This window comes from Dermochelys coriacea, chromosome 5 (assembly GCF_009764565.3).
Source record: "Dermochelys coriacea isolate rDerCor1 chromosome 5, rDerCor1.pri.v4, whole genome shotgun sequence".
Lineage (NCBI taxonomy): Eukaryota > Metazoa > Chordata > Testudines > Dermochelyidae > Dermochelys > Dermochelys coriacea.
Genome location: NC_050072.1, coordinates 111,095,431 through 111,120,640, shown reverse-complemented (window position 1 = coordinate 111,120,640; position 25,210 = coordinate 111,095,431). Strand labels below are relative to the sequence as shown.

The following is a 25,210-nucleotide window of genomic DNA, read 5'->3' as shown; positions in this document are numbered from 1 at the left end:
ATGCATACATATTTTTATTCCCTCTTTTACTCTCTTTAAACCAAATAAAAGAATAATTTGATAAATATGTTTTGTACTGTAAAGTTTCAGCCACTCTGCTTCTATGCAGGTTAATATTATTCCTTATATTAAATTAAGACTGGACAGTGTAATCTTTTCGGCACTAGGTGCAAACACAGTGAAACAAAATTTAACTAGTCTAAGAAGCAATGTCTAACTCATCCTGCAGAAGAATTTTCAGAGCTGCATTATATGGCAGCATTCTACAGGGAGATCAAAAGGCTATAAAGGCATATTGACTAAGCATCTCCCTGCTGTCTGGATGTGCTTTGTGGCATACCAAATGCCAACACAGAGTACAATTCGTAGAAGCGAGCACATGTTCTGATCATGGCACCTCTTGGTCCTGAAGCAGACATGTTAAAATCACTGAAAGCAATGAATCACTGCAACTGTTAGACCCAAGGTGTAAAATGAGATTAGTGATTAAATACGTTTCTCTAGTAGGGCAAGATAAATTGGCATTAAGTATATTGGGATTTTATCGGCTTTTTTACCCCAATGATGCTAACTCAACTATAGCAACAATAAGTGATATACTACATTCAACAGACTTTGGTGAGGCCATAAAACCAGTGATTCCACGAATGATCCAACATTAAGTTAAAAACTTTCAGCACAGCTAGCTACATAGTTATGTAATTTATTTTGGCAAGTGTAAGAGTGCTCACGATTCTCAGTGAAAATATATGATTTACAAATATAACATCTAGAGATCTTAGAGCTTCAGAATCCCAAACATAACATTTTTCTGATACACGGATTATACGTACTACTTTATGCGTGAATGCAAGTTAAAACGGATATATTTTGGTAGGCAATTTTTAAAAAATGAGTTCTTATCTGTGTACCTCTAATACCTCCAAACACAGGGCAATCTTGCTGTCAAAATTAGACAGACAGACTTAAGCCATTTTATCATAAAACTTGTCAGTGTTCCTCATACAACCTGTCCTTGGGAAATTGAAATTTCTCTTTTCCATTGGTTATCCTGCATATGACCATATTATTTAATGGTAAAAAGGTGAAAATCCTGACATAGTTTCTGTAGGCTGGGAATGGTACAAGTTTGAAATATGATACCCTTGAAAACAATTAACATCAAGTAGAAAAACAGTCAAGAAATTATCTGCAAGAAAGAAAAGTTATTGGAAAACCACAAACAAAGCTGGTCATAGATGCAAACATTTGCTTAGCTGAGCAAGGTCAAATGGAGGTAGGATGGAATTTCTCTCTTACTTCATGCCAATGAGACATGAATTACGAATTCCATTGGAACAGCCATTTCAGTGTCGCTTTATCTATGGGTTTCACAACCATAGGATAAAAAAAAAATCTTTATATCCTTAAACTGCACACAAAAGGAAAGGGAGATCATGGGAAAAGTTGATTAAGGTGAAAAATAAAGACACCCTCAGGATACGTCCTAGAAGTAGCATTCCTTAGTTAAAAAAATAAAAAGGACTAAGTATAAGGGACTTGTATATCACAAGCACCAGAAAAGTCCTATGCATTGATATTCAAGGTACTAGAAAAAAATGGGGTTTAGAACATTAAAAAAAAAATCACGTGCAGTTTTATAGGTCTATTGATTCCCTCTGCACATCTCAAGGTAGAAACATGGTTACTTTGTAGTTAATTCAATAATATAACAAAGATCTCTCAGGACTCTGGATTTAACAAAAAGCCTTCCTGTATTTTTGAATGAAAACTTAAAGATCGTGTAAAGCTTTAAACTAACTGGGATAAATGGTATGCAAGTACATGTGCTAAACAACTAGGCATTATACTTATGCAATAATCCCATTTTTCTTCCAAAGTACATGTCAATAAATCTTTCCCACTGCACTATAAATTTCAAGGTCATGGATAGAGGTGTTTATTAGTATAATTATAATGTAGCAATAATACCACTGAGCCTTCAGTTCCAGTTTTTTATTTTTTTAAGATCCTAGAAGCAGAAGGTTAAGCAAGCATCCAATGTGATTTTTGTACTTTTTTAAAAAGACCATAAAACACTAATTGTTTTCATGTCATCTATTTGTTAAAGTGTTATTCTTTCAAATTTTGTTTTTATTTAATCTTTGAATATAAAGTCAACATATTTATTTATTTATTTAACAGTACAGTGCAGTGAACAAAAACGCCCAAGCATTCTGTGAAGTAGATAAGTAATATCACCCTATTTTAACAATGATAAAATCAGAATGCTTTATATGCATGTGCCAGTCATTAACTGATGTAATAAGAAGTGCAACAGAGTTCTGACCTTTTAATCAGCTACTCAGAGCTAAAATTGCAGCCTAAACTATTGACTCTCATGCAGCTGTTCTTTGCAAACATGCCCCAGCCTTCCTAGGCACTTTCATGACTGTAGCCAGTCTTCTTTAGGGTTCAATCTTTCAAGGTGCTGAGAGTTCAACCCCAATCCACCAAAGGATTTAAGCACATTTATGGATGTGAGTAGTAAGATTATGCATATGCTTAAAGTTAAGTGTGTACTTGAAGTACTTTGCTGGATGGGGCCAGAATGCTCAGCACTTTGCACGATCGAGCTCTTAATCCATTACTTCTGCTTTTTTTTTTCTTTTATGACAGAAATCCTTATTCTTAGTTGAGGCATCAGGATCTTATCCCATTAGTCGCAGCTATTCAAAGACACTAGACATAGTTTACTCTCAATTACTCTGGGGTAATCATGCCTTTTTTATTACATTTAAAGTACAGCTGATCAAATGGAAACCTCAGCTACCCAAGACAATGAAGTGGTACCTTGACCATTCTTTTTCTTTTTTTATAAAGTTGGATGTAATTTCAGTTAAACTGTTTCCCTTTTATGGGATCTATTATTTTTAAGAAATGAACATGGTATTGACTTTTCTAAAAATGGCCTGAGTAACATTCCTATTCTTGGCCAATAAAAATTACTTGTAGCACGTAGAAGAAAAAAATACAAACAGGACATTTACCTTGGAATTTGGGTACTATTTTACTTAATGTGAAAAAAGTAAAAGCTTTAACAATACTTTGAACTTTGCTAGCACTTCAGATTGCACTTTTAGCAAATTGCTATTATGGGATTAATTTACAAAACTGAACATAAAAAGAATTATAGAAGAATGAAAAAAAAACCCACTAAACTTGCAAGTGATGCTACAATTCTTTAGATAATACCAAACTCAATTCTGTAATGAAAATTGTTATGATTTTACTTGTTGCAGGTTTAGAACAAAATCTGGGACTCAAAAACTATTGAATGTAAATATAGTGTGTTATTTAAAATAAAGAATAATAAATATTTATTCCATAGCCCAAGAATATAATTTTTCTGCCTTTTCTCTTTTATTCTGCTCATTGCTAATGTATGTCCAGAAGGGCTCATATGAAAGGGTATCAAGAAAGATCTTTAGCAACTTATTTGCTACTTTGCCTTTGTCGATAGCTATGGTGTGACTCCATTATTTTCTAAAGGCCATGTACTGCCCTCTATCCCGGCAACCAACTCCCATTGATATCAATAAGAATTCCATGCACAGAGTGAAGGAAATATATGGCCACAAAAATTTGACTATAAAGTATTTCAAGTGAGGAAGGTAAGCATCAGTTTTCTTTTTCAAATGATGTGATCACTGGAAAGGAGAAAAGCAGTGCCACTCTTAGATCCTCAATAACCAGCGAACTACTGCAATGATTACAGAACAGTATAATATAATTAACAGTTGTTTTTACAGATGCTGAATAGAGTTACTATATACTGTATAACTACAATTCTTGAAAAGAGAAATGTTATTGTTTGTATGCATTTGTAATTTTCTAAAACATTAGTAACAATGCATATTTTATGGACAGCCTACAACAGTTCAAAGATGAAAGTTGAAACTTACATTTAAATTACATTTTTTAATTGACTCACATTCATGTTTTGAGAGACACTGTGTTGATACCGCTACAATGGCAAACAAAGATGAAGAGGTGGAGTGCAATCTACTTCTCATCATAAATATTCAAGGAGGAAGGTGTGCGGCCCCACAGAACCGTGTAAAATGTACGGATATCCCCTGTCACATGGAAGGGAGGGTCATCTGCCTCTGTGGGAGCAGCCCTCTCTTCCTGTGGATCCCACAGAGGGCGTTCTATGATGCAGAGACGTGGATGGGCTGAGGGCAGAAGGGCAAGACAAGGGGGTGGGTCATTAGCTCACATAAGCTTTCGAAGCAAGACCATCTCGAAAATAGTCTGTTGTCGAGAATGGATGAGGGGGAAAGAGGAGGATCAGTGGAGATACCATGTGCTTTTTCTATAATTTACCTGCTTTATTTTACAGGTGAACAAAGGTAGTGATAATAATCAAGAATTTAAATACAGGACAGAGTGTCTAAAATGTGGTTCGTTATGGCATGGGGGAAAAAAAATCCATGACTTTCCCTACTGAGAATAGGACAGGTTAATCCTAATTTAAAATCTATTCTTAGCTACTTTTTAAATTATTTAGGTGCTGAAAACATACAATATACAGAAACTTTTAAACAACTAAAACATTTAACTAATTAATGAATTATGAATTTTAGTCTCCAACCAATTCAGAAGGGAACACACTCTCTAACATGCTAAATTTGATTAATACAGTTTCCTATTAAGTTGTACACTAATGAATAATCAGCTACATTACATTCTTTAATGAACAGCTTTTAATTTAATAGAGACAATGTGTAGAACTGTCCCTTCTTGCCGATGTGACATACAAGTTACTGGGAATCAACTGCATTCCAGAGAACATCCTAAAGCTTGACTGTCACTCCAGTAACAAAGCTCATGGGAAGTGATTAAAAAACAAAAACTCAAAAAATTAATTTTCTGTTTTTATAGAGAGTGTATCCTTAGTGATTCTCTTTGAGGAGGCTGTCATATACAAAGCCTCCATTGAATATGATGGGTGACTTTTTCTCTATAAAAGTTAAAATACTGTATCATCTACAGAAACTGCCTTTGCCATGTATCAAAACAACTTGGCATTCTCAAAGTCTGTGCAACAATGCAAATAAAAGAAAACAAATAATTAAAATAATTTTCTAATGAAAACACTATTAGTACAAAAACAACAAAACCATCCAACCTAAGCAACAAAGGTTCATTGTAAGGTGTGCACCACTAAAGGGCTCCAGCAGCAGAGAGCCTGCCAGGGAAATGGTACAATTCCAATGGCACAAGGTACCTGCAATTTCCTCTCCAGCAGATGTAAATTTAGCTCTATAGGATTCAATTTAGTTAGAGAAGACTACGCTTTTTAAAAGGAGGGTATAGTTATGGCTATCTATACATAATTATTTAGAAATATCTAAAAAACCAAATGGCTCATCTCAACTCCGATCTAGAAGGGAATGCTACAGTAAATACAGTTTCAAAACTCCAGGACTGAACTCTGCTCTCGCACAGCTAAAAATCAAGGAGTAACTTCACTGAACTCAAACAGAGCCACTCAGTGTTAATGACAGTGTAAATGAGATCAGAATCTAGCCCCAGAAGTTTTTCCCCTTTAAATAATGTTTAATGCTTTTGGACTAGGTCAGTAATAAATTACAGGACACAACATGGCACACTCAGAACCAAAGATGTATGCAAGATATTGCCCTGTTCATTATCAATTTACAAGGAATCCTTTCATAAATTAACGTGTAGTAAAATTCTTTATTCTTTTAATTATATTTTATAGTACTAACATGCATCTCTAAAATGAATTGGAGATTATAGTGCCTGTAGGTAGGTAAAATGAGGGTTTTACTGTATGGAATGAACACATGGTTTTAGCATAAGTAAGATTCTTTACTTTGTGCTTTGGATACCTGGTTAGCAAGCACAAAAACTCTTTCTTTTCCTACACAGACAGTTGGGACCAGAGCTAGTAATTTAGCTAATCTTACACCACTTGTTTTATTAGAATTGTTGCTTAGTCCTATCTGACCTTGAAATGTAATTGGCTTCCATGTGCGTCTCAGTGGTAAATGCCATTAGGAAGATAAAGATATATGGGATTAAAATCTAAACTGATAAGGCTAAGAAATTAAGCAACACCTCTTTAATAAACCCACTTTATGAAAGTAGGTGAAAGCTGAGATATCTCCTTACTGATTACTACTGAAGTGTGTATAAATTCAAACCAGGGAATCAAATTTCAAAATGCTGAACAATTTCTTCATTTTATTCTTTTTGTTAGAAAATTATGACAAATTGATATTTTAAGGTAATCATGTTTTTTAAAAAGATTTCAATGTATACTATTTTAGCTTCAGCTGTTAAAATTTCATCAAGATTATTCCTTTGTCAAATTCAGTTAAAAATTCATCTGAAAATATAAAAAGAAAAGGAGGATTTGTGGCACCTTAGAGACAACAAATTTATTTGAGCATAAGCTTTCGTGAGCTACAGCTTACTTTTTATACAATGTACTACTCTCTAATTTTGTACATGCTTTTGTGTTGTGTTCATTTATAAATGATTTAGAGAGTGTGACAGGACATGATTTTTCAGTTATATATCTTTAATGAAAAGAATGATCTTGCAGGTCACAAAAAAGGGATTGTCTGAATCTAAGCAGCTGAAGAAGAGACTACCTGCCAGTTAAAATATGTGGGACACAAGTACAAATTATTTTTCTGCCTTTAACATTAATCCTGAATAGATGTAGGATTCAGGCAACTGGCAAAAAAAAACTTTTGATAAACAAAATAGTTATTTAATTTTTAAAAATTTGAAAAGTAACATGAGTTCTTAATATAAAATATTTCTTTCTATCACTTGTTACCGCAATAGTTCTGTATCATCCTGCATGAAAAATTCTTACTCCCCAAATCCAAGAAATATTTAAAATTTGCAATTATTCTTTGAATTGTTTTATTGACTTTCAGAACAACAATAATCTGAAGAGGAGTGAAAGCAATAGGAAAGAAAAGAGCAAGAGGTAGAGTAGAGGATGATTTGTAAATAAAATATAATATTTTATAGATTCAAACAAAGCCAGAGGTTAAGAAAAGACTGGTGAACATTAACATGTATGCTAACCCCTACTTTGTTGATTTTTAAAAAATTCTCTTCCCTCAGTGGTTCTAAAATAATCTCAGTAGCCAATACTAAAAAGGACTAAATAGTCAAGGCTGGGCACCTAGTTGGCCGTATTCCCTTCAAAAAAGTTATCAATGGATGAGTTTTGAGCGCTGTAGTTGTCCTTGGGCCAAACAAGCCAAAGAAAATACCAACATTGTCAGATCTGAGGATGTTGTCCATTATATTTCCTGCATTAGTTTCTCAAAAGACAAATGAACTATTAATACAAATGTGACATGCAATCTTTCAAAGATCTATTTCCTTCACATTCTTGGATTTCACCCGATATGAGAGGGTAAAATCTCAGCCTGTTCCAGTGGATTATATTTATGCAATCTAGCCAGAATAAACCATAATATCCCAATAGCTAACAACTGTTGGAGGTGTAAACCGCAAAATTATGACAATAAGGTATATTACAGTGGAAAGGACTATATGACTTTTTGTTCAATAAAAAAACAAGCTTGAAAATAAAAAGTGGTATCCTCCAACTAATATAATACATTATTCTAAAGGAAAGGTTCATCTTCATTTCTAAAGACTAGAAAATGAAATCCTCCATTGTAGTGAACAAACAGATCTTAGAAAGAGACATTTTAATTGCTTTCTTACCATAAAAAGCTAGGGAGTTATCTATTAAGTTTGGTTACATGCAGGAGTATATAAAGGCAACTTGCAACTAATTCTGATGAAGACTTCAAATTATAATAGTTACTATCTCCTACTGTGAACTACTTCTTCTCTTTTGGCCCCTTCCCTAGCATCCACCACTCTAAAGAAAACCCAACATTCTTGAACTGACACCTCTCCCTAACTACCATCTCCATTCCCCTCTTTCACTTCTAAGCTCTTGACTAGGCCATTTATAATTGCTGCTTTAAATGACATTATCTATTTATATTTGGTCTAATTTTTTAAAAAAAAGCCTTTATAAAGCCCTAGAGCAATAGAAGGGTTTTCATAGTGTATATAAATATATTAAAAATCCAATGAAAACAGTTTAAAACATACCCCTGATGTGTTTGAAACAAAAATACTGCAGCACTAAAAAATCTGAAAGTGAAGGTGACTAAACAGAAGAGAGAATACACTTCACTAATTTTCATTGTCCAGACCAAGTGAAGACCAAGTAAATAGTATCAAACAAATTGGAATTTTCAATGTCCACTTTTCAACTGAAATTTTCAATTTCTCCTTTAATAATCTAATGTGTTTTTAGTAACATAGAAGTAAAGAAATTTGCTTACAATATGATATTTAAAGTGACAGATATTTAACTTACTTTCTTCTAACTCACTCCAGGATATAATCCAATAAATCCTCTGCACTTTCCACTCCACTCCACTGACTTCTTTCTGATCAAAAGCTTATGCCCTCTGTTCCATCTTCATCCTCCTTGACCCCTTTAATACTCTGATACTGTTGATTACTCTCTCGTCGATGCCCTGCATTCTATTGGTTTTTGTAGCCTATATTCTTGGTTTTCTTCCAACCTCTTGACTTCTCTTTTTTCACAGTTCATCTTCCTCCCCTCTCTGCTGGATTCTCATAATTCTTTGTTGTTGGCCCCCTCCTTTTCACCTTATCACTGATCAATTTCATGGTTAATCACATACTCATTATGCCAATGACTCTCAAATCTATATCTGGTTTCAGAGTAGCAGCCGTGTTAGTCTGTATTCGCAAAAAGAAAAGGAGTACTTGTGGCACCTTAGAGACTAACAAATTTATTTGAGCATAAGCTTTCGTGAGCTACAGCTCACTTCATCGGATGCATTCAGTGGAAAATACAGTGGGGAGATTTATATACACACAGAGAGAACATGAGATAAAACCCACTGTTTCATGTTCTCTCTGTGTGTATATAAATCTCCCCACTGTATTTTCCACTGAATGCATCCGATGAAGTGAGCTGTAGCTCACGAAAGCTTATGCTCAAATAAATTTGTTAGTCTCTAAGGTGCCACAAGTACTCCTTTTCTTTTTGAAATCTATATCTGAATACCTTACCCATCTTCTTTTATCCAGTTTCAAAAACCTAACCATCTCTGCAAAATATCCTGGCTTGTTTGCTGTCAGCTCAAGATTAACACATCCAACACTGAGCTGTTTTCCTTTCCCATTTCATCACTCAGTCACAAGTGACACCCCTATTTTCCCTACCATTCACATTTGTGACATTGTGCCACGTCGTTCTCCACAATGTATTGAAGAACCATCCCTTTCTTTCTGACCTTAAGGTATAATAGTTGTCCATGATCTGCTACCTTTTGGCTTATCCAAAATGTAATTGCAAAAATTATAGATTATGACACTTCTCTAAATACCTCTACTAGCTCTTACTAGTTCACATCAAGTTTAAACATCACACCCTTATCTTAAAATACCTGTTCAGCTCCATTCTAGCTTACATACAATATATGGAAGTGGTAAATTCTCCTTCACATTTAAATCAAGATTGGATCCCGTTCTAAAAAATATGATCTAGTTTGACCACGAGCTATTGGGCTTGATGTGAGAATTATTTGGAGAAAGGTTATGGTTTCTGATATGCAGGTGATCAGAGTAGATTATCACAATGGTCTCTTCTGGCTTTAATCTATTATTCTGATTTCTGATTATATTCCTCTCCACTCCTTCATTTTGACAAAATTGTAGTCTTGACGTTCACTTCATTTCCTTTCCTTCTTGTTATCCCTTATGAAAGGGACAGCTTCTAAATCCTAATCCTAACATATAAATAGTGATAATATTTTCCAGTGCATGTATGCCACTCCCAATATTAAAAATGGACGCTACACCTTACAAGACATCATCGTAAAAGGTAATAAGTATCTCCTGATCGCCCTCAACTCTCATTGGACTGAGTAATCCTTATTCCTGCAAACAGTCCAATTTACTTTCATGGGATTATTCTGAGAGTACTTGTGAGGGCTGCCAATGTGGGCCCATGTACTGAAGAGGGAAACAACTTCTATTCTCTATTTAGAAGCAATATTGTCCTACCTTTACAGCTTCACTTAGGGTTTGGTTTTTGTCCGCTTCTTCACTTGAGTGCAATTCCAGTTTATAATTTAACTCCTGTAACTGTTGTGCCTGCTCATTCAAAAGCATTTGTGCTTCCTGCTCTCGATGTAATGCATTATTCAGTTCTTCACATGCACTTTCAAACCTCTCATGGGTGATCAATTTCTGATAAAGGAAATAAATTCTATCATGGAATAACTCCATTGTTTATACACTTCACTTTTAGAATTCCACTTGCTAAGACACAACACTCTAATGCAAAAAGTTTTTAAATACTTAATATCTGCCCAAGAGACCTTTTTTCCTAAAGTGAAGATCATTGCAAAACATTAATGTTAAATTACTTTATTCGTTGTATTTACTCAAGGAAATCTGTAGTGTATTTACAAAGTATACTGAAAATTTTTTCTTGATTCCAAAACAGATCCAAGAGGACATATCTCAACTGTTTTTGTAAAAAAAAAAAAAAAAAGGGGGTTTACTAAAGGAGGGAATTTGCAGATGAATATTTCTGCATTTCAGTACACAGCCTGTTAAACCCTTACAAATTCCTGTGTGGACCTGCTTCTCACAGAGCGCTCCAGAAGACAAAGAAAGGAAGCATCTCCTGAGGGATAGCACTTAACTGACAATCTAAAAAGTGACAATTTAATCTGACAATTTAAGAAAGTGTAAGGGAAAAAAGCTTGTTAAAAACAAAACTGAAGACATGAGATACCCTTGTTCAGCTGTTCTACCTGCTGGAGACAGTAAGCACAATGGACAGACCCTTGATGTGGGAAAATTAAGTTACAGAACACTTTGATCTGCTATCTCTACTGTTTGATGCAGCACTACATTAATACACAATAGGGAACTTTTAGTTCAGGACAGCAGGGTCCACACAGCCCAGTTAGTGCATGACATGTTGGTGTGCTTAAGAAAACATACCCCTCTAGTGCACATGGTTGTTAGGTGTTGATGAGTCCTCAGAGAATAAATCCATCACAATTTGTGGAAGCTACTACACATTCCAAAAAGAGGATGTTTCTACACACACCTGGGAAGCTGCAGAGCACTCATAGGACTGTTCAGACCCTTTTTCTGGGTGAAGATTAACTTGATCTGAAAGCCCTCTACAGAAATGAGCTCAGCATTTTGTTAGGGGAGGCAGTGAAGATGCCCAGTGCATCTCCAACCTCCTAGAGGAGAATGAATTACTCCCTGACAGCTCTGGAGGGTCTGTCACATGGTTACAATGGAGAACAGCTTCTGATCTGCAATGAGGACGCATCAGTCTGAAATAAACCTCCACTCCCTGCACAGTCAAGAGACAATGGAGGATACAGCCCTTGAAGTAATTCCATTGATCCGGTGCAAGAGAGTTTGGGCTTTTTTACAATGATAAAGGGATCTGTTTTTAGTCCCTCCCTTTCATCCCTATCAACTGTAGCTGTACAGTGATCAACACAGCCTTATGGCTGTAGTAAATCCAGTGGCTCCAGGAAGAAACACAGAGAGAGGGTTTGGCAAATACAGGCTGCTGGGGATGTGTTTAAAATCATCTGCATAAATTCTCTCCCACAAGAGAAACTATTTTCAAGATTGCACTTGTTGACACAAACTAGCTTCAGGACTTGACCCATAACAAAAGATACAGTAAAGAGGTGTCAGAATATGGAGCAAGGGTAAAACAGAGCTTAAAATATTGTGTTTATGCTGTACAATGTTGTCATGAATGTACTTATTAAACATGCCTGACTGCCCTATTTGAGGGAACATATATAAGTCCTTTACGGTGTATAAATCAAACTGGGTCTGTCAAAGAGCAAAAGTGTAATTCACCCACAACATTTCATTCTGCAACATAAAAAGAAACTCCTATGGAAAAGAGTCACTTTAATACATCTGGCTTGCAGCTTGGTGACATTCACGGGGCAAGTTTTCTGGAAAATTCTGTTAATAATTGGATTTATACTTATTTTTCTAAAGAACACAAATAAAAAATATGTAGGAGGCGGCTTTCCTTTAAGCCAGTCTTTTCTAAATTAAATATACTTACAGATTGCTTAAATGCATTTAATTGCTCTTGCAGGCTCTGGGCTTTGTCAGCCTCTTTTTTCATCTCATTCAAATTCCGTTTGAATTCTGAGAGTTCTAAGCGTAGTGAACGGCGTTCCACTTCTGCTGTATGCAGCCTTTGTGTAAATTCAAATATTTGCTTCTGCAAGGATGCTATGCTTTTCTGTTAGTAAGCGGAAACAATTTTATGTGCTATAAAATGTGCTATTTTAGCAATAAATCAATAGCATTTAATACCCAAGCAAATTAAATGAAGCTTTCATTCTGCACACATCCACCAACACACACAAAGAGCACTGTTTCACCTGCTGTTGTGGGTCACTGAAAATTCCTAAATACATGCATAAAGTAGATATTTGGAGAGAAGAAGTTTAACTGAGTTTTTGCAAAAACATAACATGTATTTTGCATTACCAAAGTACACTGGAAGAAGAGAAGGTGAAAAAAAACTGAACAAAATCATTAATCTTAACTTCAAAAGGGGTTAAGGATGTTCTTACAAAGAAAATTAAATTTTGACAGAATTTAGAAGAGAAAAATTATTTCAAGCTTAATACAACCAAATCTCTTGTCTTGCAATTCTTTAATTTCATATTAAAAGATGTAACTGATTCAGGGCCCAATCTTTTCAGGTGTAAACTAACTTGTATACAAAATTAAATGGTGATTAAATTAAGTCAGCACAACCTGAAAATGAAATTAGCATCATAACTATTTTGAAAGCTCTACTATAATTATTCTGTGAAATTATATATATATATATATAGAGAGAGAGAGAGAGATAAATAAATCAGCAAGAAATATACATACTGTAATGGGTACTCTATCACCTAGTCCAGATTTTAGTGCCTGTGCATTTATTTTATGAAGTCCACGAGCCAGTCTGCGAACCAAGGAGTCCTTCTCTACATATGTGATGGTCCTGCTGCTATCCACTGCTATAGTCTCCATTAATACATTAAGTTTGTCCATGAGTTTTGAAAAAGAATTCCTGGCTGCACTTATGAGTAAGTGTCCACAAAGCCAGGAATTTGGATCTTAAAGAAAAAAAAGAAATACATATTAAAAAAGTAGGTTCTTTCTTATTCTCATTTTACAAAAACATATATGTCTGAATAAGACTGTTGGGAATGTTGCCATTGAACTAAGAGAGGAAGACTGAAGTCACTGGGCTTGATCCTGAAGTCCTTACTAAGACAATGCTCCTATTCCAATCAAAAGGAGTCTTCCCCAAGTAGAGAATTTGGGCCAAATTCTACCTTCAGATAGAACATGCTGCTTCTACTGACTACCACTGGAGCTATATGTACAAACATGAGGGCAGAATTTGACCCAATAAAAATAACTGTTTAATACATTATAATTATTACATTTTATATTTATTATAATATATAATTTTCCAAATAATTCTATGTTCTCCTCCAACACTGTATTTTAAGTAATTTTTCTTGTATAGTCCAACCTTTGGATTAATAAAATGCAAACGTTTCTCATGTACGCAAACTATATACTGTATGACAAATATCTTTGCATGTGTTCACACATTTGACAGCAGAAGGTAAATCACTTTATTGCAATATTTAAAATGCAAATTTATAACTGTTTTCCTTCTTTTTTTCTAGCATAGTTGTCTAAATAATTTGCTGTTTAAAACTAGTGAGGCTTGGTACCTTAATGCCATACTATTTATATTCTGAGACAAGAGAATATAATTTACCTTATTCCAAGGCAATTAAAATTTTACAGCTACAATTACTTATTTTCCCACAGGATTTTGGTAATCATCCTTCTCATATAATGGACTTAAGGCCCCAGCACACCCAACATGTCCTGCTTACTGCTAGATTCGTCAGGTCTGTAATTAATAATTGTGTTTAATGTTGATAAATAAAATTGTCAGTGCTCCTTCTACTAATTGGTATTCCAGATAACAGTTAATAGGTTTATTTATGCCTTAATAAAAGTCTTGTAATTTAGTTTTCCCTCTGCTAGGCAGGTCTTAATCTGTCATTACTTGTCTTATGATACTATCAATGTAAGACGACAAGCATGCAGGAACTTATTTACATTCAGTAGTACACCAGATCTCCTATTGCTATAGTGAATTAAAATATTTTCTTTAAAGCGCAAGCAGAAAAAACAAGACAGTTTCTTTAAAACAAAGAATTCTTCTTTACACTATAAAGATAAAATCAAAAGGTTCAAACAAATGAAACATGAAGACTTATAGAGCATTCTTTACAATGGGTACCAGAGCATTATCAAAATTATACAGGTAGAATCACCCGTAAGTGAACAAAGAAGATTATAGCACATTATCAAATCAAAATAATCTTTGCATGACAATGCATCTACATTGCACCATATTTTGTCACTTGTATTGTAGCAATTTGAAATGATGGTTTCACTAAAAAAAAAAAAAAAAAAAAAAAATAAAGAGAGAGATTTTGTATGCCAGCAGACAGAATATGTAGACTTTTGATTTTGAAGATTAGCACAGAGATAAACTTTGATAGGTTGGGGAGCATAAAATCAAAGTATCACTGATGTGCCATTCCATATCCTTTATAAAAATATGCTTATGATATGAGTATGACATAACTGAAATATACTTTATGCAAGATGGCTCATGAGATATATCATTGGAAAGGTTATGATTTACTGAATGTGATTATTCAATTTGTATGCCTGTATCATTTCTGTATCTGAAGTTAACAAAATTAACTATATATCTGTATTTCAACAATGCTACTTTGGGTGACGCCCACTGCTAACACTACAGGTACAACAATGGAAAAGCCAGATAGGGAGATGGCCCATCAGCGAGGACGATAGATTGTGAAAAGCTTGGCCTTCCTGAGGACGCTTCATACTACCACTGACTCATGGACGCTATGATCCTACAGAGTCAGGTGGTCTTGTCACCTGATACTAAAACATTACCTGGGACTTCTTGTAACTTCCCAAGGTAAGGGAAGGGAGGTCAAATTTTGGATTCAAAGGATTCCTGCCTTATGTAAATCCTATTTAAGGGTGGGAAGGAAGGATAACAGTACTTCTCCTCTCCGTGGCCTATCTGCCCAAGAAGAAATACTGCAAAAGGGACGGCAAGGGGGGAGTCCAGACTGAAATAGGGGTCTAGTCTGAAAAGGAATATAACTGGAACTCTGAACCACAGAAACTTTGCAAACTGCCTGCAACAATATCTATGGTGAGAAATACTATCTGTAACCAATTTCTTCAATGAAACTAGCTTAGTTTGCATGTTGGATATCATTTGCTTAGTAGTCTTCTTTGTTCTGTTTGTTACCCCTTTTACCACTTAAAATCTGGCTTTTATAGTTTAAAAAAATGGTTTTATTATTAAACCCAGTTTCTGTAATTATTAATGGGTATGTGGGTGTGGGGGGGAGGTAAGAAGTGTGCACACCTCTCTCCATATTGAGGGAAGGGGCAAATTTCATAATATATCTTTGGATCTGCACTCCAAGGGAGGTGGACATCTGGGTGCTGGAGCAAGTCCCTGAAGCTGAGTCTTCCCAGAGCTCATCTGCAGCTGGGAGTGGCCGTGTGTGTGTGTGTGTGTGTGTGTGTGTGTGTGTGTGTGTGTGTGTGTGTGTGTGTGTGTGTTAGAGGAGGTTTTAAGAGCCTGGCTCAGCAAGACAGGTTAAAGGAGGGCTCATGTTAGCAGAACAGGTAGACTCAGTGGTACCTCAGCACATCAGGTGGCTTCCCAAGGGGTCCAACCCATCACAATCACCTCTAGTTAATTTTTAATGAATAATGGTTTTGACTAAAACACAGAAATGTGTTGGTGTGATTTACTGACTGCTTTGCAAGGTGAAATGAGAATACAGTGTAATTCCATAAGGTACTGTACCCTTCTATATCTATACCAAGTGGAAAAAGAACATATACACTTTAAGTACCTGGCCACAGATTATCAGGGAATTAAATAATGTATTGCTTTTATTGTATGTTGTGATGAGCATGTAAGAAATGGCTTACACAAATAAAGTTACAGTACAAAGAGCAATCAATTCTTTATTAAACAAATGAAGCAAAAGGCAATGAAAAATGACAAACCTTCCTCTCGTGACAGGTGGAGGGAGAATTCTGTTTTGTTTTGAGTGAAACAGAATGAAGGGAAAGAATAAACTGATTAATACTATAGAGGAACTAAAATATTCGTACAAAGCTTCAGAAATTCAGTTTACGTTACAGCAGACAATATTTGTATTCATTGATTGGTTCCTCTGAGTGCTAATGAAGTACAATTTGTATTTTAAAAAAACAAAAGAAAAAATGCACTTTAAAGGTCCTTTAAAGTAAATCTAAAGATAAACCATTCCAACCCTATATAAAACTACATGACTAAGTAAGGACAAATCTACTAGGAAAACAGGTTTTATAGGGAAATGTTTATAAAGGAAAAACTCTGAAATTCAAATTTAAAAATAAAATAAAGGCACACATCAATTTGCCTTCCTTTCCTACACACACAAAAACAAAACAAAAATGAATTAAAAAGCACACCACCAAAAAAATCCCTGTTGCTTGAAAGCTCTGGATTTAGTCCCTTTCCCTTACCTCAACCCCTCCCAAATGACTGCAAATCCCAATATTGCAGTCTTTTTGACTTGCCCATACTTACAAGTTTCTTAAAGAGACCCAACACATTTCTCCATTTTCCTGTATACGTCTGGCTGCTTCAATGAAGTTTTGCATACTTCTGTGATTTTCCCCTTTGCAGTGTACCCTGACGTGTATTTGGAAGAGGAAACCCAGAAGTGCATAAAGATATCATATGAGCCTCTGCTATAAATAGGTTGACCACCTAGATTCAAAGTTTCAAAAGTTCCTAAGTGACTTAAGAGTCTTAAGCATTTAGGAGCATACATTCCTTTGACTGTCAATGAGAATTAGGCTCATAGGTGCCTATGTTCTCTTTTCAAAATGAGAGTTAGGCTCTTAAACTGCATCATTTAGGTGCTTTTGAAATGTTACCTCTGATTTTAAATTATTTACTATTTTTACACCAAACCAAAGTTTCTTGAAGGGTTTCTGTCACTTAGATAAGATCAAAAGTCTGAGTTACAGATGAGCAGCTAGATCTCAGGATACTCTGAGGGAGATTTAAGTAGATACATGCGATAGTAATCAGAAAAGCTGTTGTGACCACGAGACCAAATATTTTCACATGGTTCTTCCTGAGGCCTTCTCATGCCTCTTTTATTCTGCCCATGAATTCTACAGTGTCTGACTCTTAAACAACAAGGATTTCATCTAAACAATGGCTAGCAGGACTCCTATATATTCTAGTATCAGCAAAACAACTTGGGGATTTGAGTAGTATAAGAAAGTTAGTGATTTCAGCAACTCAATGCTGATATGACTTATCTTTGAAATCCTTTTTAAAGTGCTGTCATTGATCAGCCACTTGTCCAGATACAGGAATGCATGCTCTCCTGTGTAACCGGCTCCTATGCATTTTGACATACAGTTGTTGTTGACAAACATTGTTCCAAAAGGCTTGAATTGGCAGTGTTGGGATGAGAATTTGAATTACTGGATATCAGGATGATCTGGTGGACAGGGCATGGAAATGGAAGTGAGGAGACTTGGTTCTGTTCCTGGCTCTCTGCTGTTTGATCTTGGGTATATCACAATGTCTCTACTCCTCAATTTTCTTTACTTTCTTGCAGTCCTGCTTCCTCACTTCTGATACATTTTATTTCTGTCAAAATATTTGTGGCTATAGGAGTACCAGGGAGCAAAGAGCAATGAAGGATCATAAGAACATTGCAAAGAGTAAGATGCTTCCTTGCATATACAAAACATAATTAATTTGTGTAACTCCATGCCACAAAACAACATCAGTGAAGCCAAGAGTTCACCAGGATTAAAAAAAGATTAAACATTTATCTGATTAATGAGAACATTCAAAGTATACTAAAAATGTTAAAATATAAGGGATACAGAAACCATCATGCTTTAGGTCATTAGCCAAATACTAACTTTCCAGAGTAAGTAAGAAACTTCCCTTGATGACAGGTTATTCCTTGTTCATTACAGGGATTGAACAAAATTGTTCATTACAGGGATTTCTGTACCTTCCTCCAGAAGCAACTGGTGCTGTCCACTGTCAAAGACATGACACTGGATTACACAGACCCTGGGCCAGACTTGCTATGGCAATTCCTACGTTCCCAGGCCAAACACATCAAATACTAAAGCCACTGGTGATGAAGAAGTTTCAGCTCATTGTTTGCAAAGCACAGCTGGGCAAAGCGCCATGGGACCCAAGGTCCTCAGCTGTGGTTGGAAGGCATTGGGCACAACTCAGAAGTAGGAGTGGCCTTTGTCTTCCTCTAATTCCGGATGTGCTCTGCAGCAATCCAGTGCCTGACACAAATTTGAAGCGGCCTTAAGGCTGCTATTATAACAGTCAGTGCTCTACAGGATGTACGGACACTCTGACCACGACCTCTTTTCTCTGATGGCAGGGAGGTAGGTAGGAGCCACCATGATATCTATATTCTTCCTGAGATTCCCCCATTCAAGAGACCCTCCAAGGTTGGATGTGACTGGATTAGGACTTTGCACTGGTGGAACCATGTAGTGGCCAGAGCATGGCTTAGGAGCATAGCTTGTTTGGAAATCAGTTTGGTTAGAGCAAAAGACGTGCCAAAAGACGCGTGCCAAAGACGGCATGCCAGCCAATTTTTAATGGCACGCTGCTGCCTGCAGGGTACCAGCCGCTGGCCCTGCTCAGCACCCGCTGCTGAACCCAGGCCAGGACCCTGGCAGGCAGCAGTGTGCCATTAAAAATCCTGCCCGCCCTGGCCCGCTCTTCTCTGCCCCTCCGCGTGGGGGCAGGGTGAAGAAGCTTGGTCCTGCCGGCTGCTGCTGCAAGGCAGGCAAGCTCCCCCATCCTCCTCTCCCTCCCTGCCGCTGATCAGCGGATGGCCCTTGCAAGGGAGGGGGAGAAGTAGAGCCGCAGTGCGCTCACTGCTCCGGGGAGGAGGTGGGGACGGGGCCATGGGGACGGGGTGTGGAATCAGGACATATTCCCTCCAGCCCCCTGCCGTGAGCTGCTCTGGACAGGGGGCTGGGAGCACCCCCACAACCCCAGCCCCAGCCCTCTGCCCTGACCCCTGCACCCGCCTCACACACACCCCAGCCCTCTGTCATGATCCTTGCACCCCCCTCACATACACTCAGCCCTCTGCCCTGACCTCTGCACCCCTCACACACCCCAGCCTCCTGCCCTGACCCCTGTACCCCCCCCACAACCCCAGCCCTGACTCCAGCACCCCCCACACATACCCAGCCCCCCACACCCCATGCCCTGACTCCTGCATCCTCTTCACACACTCCCAGCCCACTGCCCTGATCCCTGCACCCCCCATGACCCCAGCCTTAACTCCAGAACCTCCCACACATACCCAGCCTCCCCATGCTCTGACTCCTATACCCTCCTCACACACCCCCAGCCCCCTGCCCTGACTCCTGCACCCCCACACATACCCAGCCCCCCCACACCCCATGCCCTGACTCTTGCACCCCAACATTCTCACCCCCACAATGAGCACCAAACGGGAGCTCCTGCACCCTCCCCCATTCCTACCTGCACCACTCGCACCAAGTGGGAGCTGCCCAGGTAAGCACTCCACACCCAAACCTCCTGCCCCAACCCTGAGCCCCCTCCCTCATTCTAGCTCCTGGCCAGACCCTGCACCCCAACCCCCAGCCTGCTCCTTCACCCCCAGCTCTGTGCTCAGTGCACTCCCACCCTCAGCTCAGTGCAGAGAGAGATAGAGAGAGAGAGGAAGAGAATGGGCTAGAACTAGGGATAAAGTAGGTACCCAATCTATGTGGGCAGGGCCGGGATCCCAGATCAGCAGCGGGCTGAGCGGGACCGGCAGCTGGGACCCTGGCTGGCAGGAGCTGGCGGACGGAACCCCAGACCGGAAGCAGGCTAAGCGGGCCGGTGGCATAAGATAAGCATTTTAATTTAATTTTAAATGAAGCTTCTTAAACATTTTGAAAACCTTGTTTACTTTACATACGACAATAGTTTAGTTATATAATATATAGACTTGTAGAGAGAGACCTTCTAAAAAATGTTAAAATGTATTACTGGCATGTGAAACCTTAAATTAAAGCGAATAAATGAAGACTCAGCACACCACTTCTGAAAGGTTGCCGACCCCGAGTTAGAGCATTCAGGAAGAATTAGGTGTTCATTCAGGGTGTGCTCTGAACATTTCAGACATAAAAGCAGTAAAAGAGTTTTCAGTATGTTGAGAATAATCAAGTTTTCCACTAGAGGGGAAATGGATAATGAAACAAAAGATTTCCCATGTTCATTTAGGAACAACTACCTGAAGCCTTGAAATGTTGACTGGAAACCTTATTTGATGTTTTTGACCAACATATGAGTACACAAACCGGCACTCTGAATCTGGATGTTTTGGATATTCCAAACTCGCAAGTAAAAGCTTTCACTGTCTTTCTGGCTATTAATGAATCAAATCATAATCTGGGACCATGTAATTCCTTGGGCAAGTTAATGATAGTAAGGGAAGGGAGGTGTTACTTGATTTGTAAAACTCTACAGAATTGTAATTTCAATGGTATCACCTGCTGTGGCACGGCAGGGGGGACTTGCTGCTCTCCCAGCTCCAAATCTTGCAAGTGGTGGAAATTTTGATAACAAAATGTCAGTAGGTGTCATTCGAAAGCCCTTTCTCCCACAAACACAATGGTATCAAACATGACAAACCTAGAACAATTATGTAGATATATATTCAAGAAAATGCTTAAAAATATAATTTTTACATTATACTTTAACACAGACAGGTCTAACACCAAGCTCTCACAAAGTTCAATTGTGATAGTACTGTGTTACCAGTTAACAGTACATAATACCCGATTTTTTAATGTTACAGAATACTATAGAAAGAAAACGAGGAGTCCTTGTGGCACCTTAGAGACTAACAAATTTATTTGGGCATAAGCTTTCGTGGGCTAGAACCCACTTCATCAGATGTATGAAGTACAAGATACAGGAGCAGGTATAAAGACATGAAAGGATGTGGGTTGCTTAACCAAGTGCTAGGTCAGTCTAACAAGATAAATCAATTAACAGCAGGATACCAAGGGAGGAGAAATAGCTTTTGAAGTGGTAAGAGAGTGGCTCATTACAGTTGACAAGAAGGTGTGAGTAAGAGAAGGGAGAAATTAGTATTGGGGAAATTAAGTTTAGGTTTTGTAATGACCCAACCAGTCTTTATTCAGGCCTAATCTGATAGTATCTACAGAGTGCTTCAAGTTGATTTTGCCATCATTAGTAAAACATAAGTGGTTCAGTGGTATTGATTATCGGCTTTATTATGACAAAAGAGTTGCAATGAGGCACTGGTTAAGATGTCAACATCCAGCCAGAAATTAATGGACTCCATCTGCAAACAGTATGCACATAGTTACACAACATGCATTACATAACGTAATTATACATAATCAAAAGTAATTTATTTAAAAAAAATCTTTGTTTTTACTTTAGTCTTGATAATGTTTAGGCAAAAATTCCAAGATGAAAAGTACCAACTAGTAGCTGAATCTTTTGAGAATATCACCACAAAGGAATTGTTAAAAACAATGCTCAGTGGCATGTTACATGCTAGCATAACAATGGCCATACTGGGTCAGATCAATGACCACCTAGCCCAGTATCTTGTCTTCTGACAGTGGCCAGTGCCAAATGCTTCAGAGGGAATGAACAGAACAGGGCAACTATCCAATGATCCATCCCATTATCAAGTCCCAGCTTCTGGCAGTCAGAGTTTAGGGACACCCAGAGCATGGGGTTGCATCTCTGACTAGTTGGCTAACAGCCATTGATGGACCTATCCTCCATGAAATTTACCTAATTCCCTTTTGAACCCAGTTATATTTTTGGTCTTCACAACATCCCCTTGCAATGCAAAAGTACTTCCTTACGTTAGTTTTAAACCTGCTGCCTATTAATTTCAGAGAGTGATCTCTGGTTTTTGTGTTATGAGAGGCATAAATTCCTTCCTTATTCACTTTCTCCACACCATTCATTATTTTATTGTACTCTATCATATTACTCATTAGTTGTCTTCTTTCTAAAGTGAACAGTCCCAGTTTTTTTAATCTCTCCTCAAATAGAAGCTGTTCCAAACCCCTAATCATTTATGTTGCTCTTCTCTGTACTTTTTCCAATTCTAATGCATCTTTTTTTTTTTGAGATGCACGCAGTATTCAAGGTATAGGCTACCGATGGATTTATACAGTAGCATTATGATATTTTCTAACTTTTTAATCCCTTTCCTAGTGGTTCCTAACATTCTGTTAGCTTTTTTGACTGCTGCTGCACATTGAGTAGATGTTTCAGAGTAGCAGCCGTGTTAGTCTGTATTCGCAAAAAGAAAAGGAGTACTTGTGGCACCTTAGAGACTAACAAATTTATTAGAGCATAAGCTTTCGTGAGCTACAGCTCATCCGATGAAGTGAGCTGTAGCTCACGAAAGCTTATGCTCTAATAAATTTGTTAGTCTCTCAGGTGCCACAAGTACTCCTTTTCTTATTGAGTAGATGCTTTCAGAGAACTATCCACGATGACTCCAAGATCTCTTTCATAAGTTGCATCAGCTAATTTAGACCCAATCATTTTGTATGTATAGTTGGGGTTATGTTTTCCAAAGTGCATTACTTTGCATTTATCAACATTGAATTTCATCTGCCATTTTGTTGTCCAGTCACCCAGTTTTGTGAGATCTCTTTGCAGTCAGCTTTGACTTAACTATCTTGAATAATTTTGCGTCATCTGCAAACTTTGCCACCTCACCGTTTACCCCTTTTTCAGATCATTTCTGAATAGTGGAACAGCACTGGTCCCAGTACAGATCCTTGCGGGACACCATTTACCATTTTCCATTGTGAAAATGGACAGCTTTTCCTATTTGTTTCCTGTCTTAATCAGTTACTGATCCATGAGACCACCTTCCCTCTTATCCCAGGTCTGGGATACTTACTTTCTTTAAGAGCCTTTGGTGTAAGACCTAGTCAAAGGCTTTCTGAAAGTCCATGTACACTATATCATCTGGATCACTCTTGTCCACATGCTTGTTGATACCATCAAAGATTTCTAATAGACTGGGGAGGCATGATTTCCTTTACAAAAGCTGTGTTAAAACTTCCCCAACATATCGTGTTCATTTATGTGTCTGATAATTTTTACATAAGAACATACGAATGGCCATATTGGGTCAGACCAAAGGTCCATCCAGCCCATACTGTCTGCTGACAGTAGCCAATGCCAGGTGCCCCAGAGGGAATGAATCTAACAGGTAATGATCAAGTGATCTCTCTCCTGCCATCCATCTCCACCCTCTGACAAACAGAGGCTAGGGACTGCATTCCTTACCCATCCTGGCTAATAGCCATTAATGGACTTAATCTCCATGAATTTATCTATTTCTCTTTTAAACCCTGTTATAGTCCTAGCTTTCACAACCTCCTCAGGCAAGGAGTTCCACAGGTTGACTGTGCGCTGTGTGAAGAACTTCCTTTTATTTATTTATAAACCTGCTACCCATTAATTTAATTTGGTGGCCCCTATTTCTTATATTATGGGAACAAATAAATAACTTTTCCTTATTCATTTTCTCCACACAACTCATAATTTTATATACCTCTATCATATCCCCCCTTAATCTCCTCTTTTCCAAGCTGAAAAGTCCTAGCCTCTTTCATCTCTCCTCATATAGGACCCGTCCTAATCATTTTAGTTGCCTTTTCTGAACCTTTTCTAACGCCAATATATCTTTTTTTAGATGAGGAGACCACATCTGTATGCAGTATTCAAGATGTGGGCGTACCATGGATTTATATAAGGACAATAAGATATTTCCATCTTATTCTTTATCCCTTTTTAAATGATCCCTCACATCCTGTTAGCTTTTTTCACTTTCACTGTACACTGCGTGGACGTCTTCAGAGAACTATCCATGATGACTCCAAGATCTTTCTCCTGATTAGTTGTAGCCAAATTAGCCCCCATCATATTGTATGTATAGTTGGGGTTATTTTTTCCAGTGTGCATTACTTTACATTTATCCACATTAAATTTCATTTGTCATTTTGTTGCCCAATCACTTAGTTTTGTGAGATCTTTTTCCAGTTCTTCACGGCCTGCTTTGGTCTTAACTATCTTGAGCAGTTTAGTATCATCTGCAAACTTTACCACCTCACTGTTTACCCCTTTCTCCAGATTATTTATGAATAAGTTGAATAGGATTGGTCCTAGGACTGACCCCTGGGGACTACCACTAGTTATCCCTCTCCATTCTGAAAATTTACCATTTATTCCTAACCTTTGTTCCCTATCTCTGACCAGTTCTCAGTCCATGAAAGGATCTTCCCTCTTATCCCATGACAACCTAATTTACATAGAGCCTTTGGTGAGAGACCTTGTCAAAGGCTTTCTGGAAATCTAAGTACACTATGTCCACTGGATCCCCCTTGTCCACAAGTTTGTTGACCCCTTCAAAGAACTCTAACAGATTAGTAAAACATGATTTCCCTTTACAGAAGCCATGTTGACTTTTGCCCAACAATTTATGGTCTTCTACGAGTCTGACAATTTTATTCTTAATATTGTTTCAACTAATTTGCCCGGTACTGACGTTAGTCTTACCAGTCTGTAACTGCTGGGATCACCTCTAGAGCTCTTCTTAAATATTGGCACTATATTAGCTATCTTCCAGGCATTGGGCACAGAAGCAGATTTAAAGGACAGGTTATAAACCATAATTAATAGTTCTGCAATTTCACATTTGAGTTCTTTCAGAATTCTTGGGTGAATGCCATCTGGTCCTGGTGACTTGTTATTGTTAAGTTTATCAATTAATTCCAAAACCTCCTCTAATGACAT

The 25,210-nt window shown here is 37.5% G+C and overlaps 1 protein-coding gene across 35 annotated transcripts in view; it reads right to left on the bottom strand.

Annotated features, from left to right (window-relative positions):
- CCDC171 (coiled-coil domain containing 171) overlaps positions 1–25,210 on the bottom strand; it is a 269,930-nt gene that overhangs the window by 130,439 nt on the left and 114,281 nt on the right. For 20 of the 35 annotated variants that reach the window (XR_006281476.1, XR_006281478.1, XM_043514802.1 and 17 more), the window contains 4 exons: positions 16,333–16,362; positions 13,057–13,283; positions 12,227–12,409; positions 10,165–10,350 (listed from right to left, as the gene is read on the bottom strand). Coding sequence is in view for 32 of the 35 variants with exons in the window: in XM_043514802.1 (XP_043370737.1) it covers positions 10,165–10,350; positions 12,227–12,409; positions 13,057–13,283; positions 16,333–16,362 (626 nt within the window). In the remaining 3 variants the exon portion in view is untranslated. The remainder of the gene's footprint in view (positions 1–10,164; positions 10,351–12,226; positions 12,410–13,056; positions 13,284–16,332; positions 16,363–25,210) is intronic. The other 15 variants (XR_006281477.1, XM_043514804.1, XM_043514806.1 and 12 more) reach the window with 2 other exon arrangements.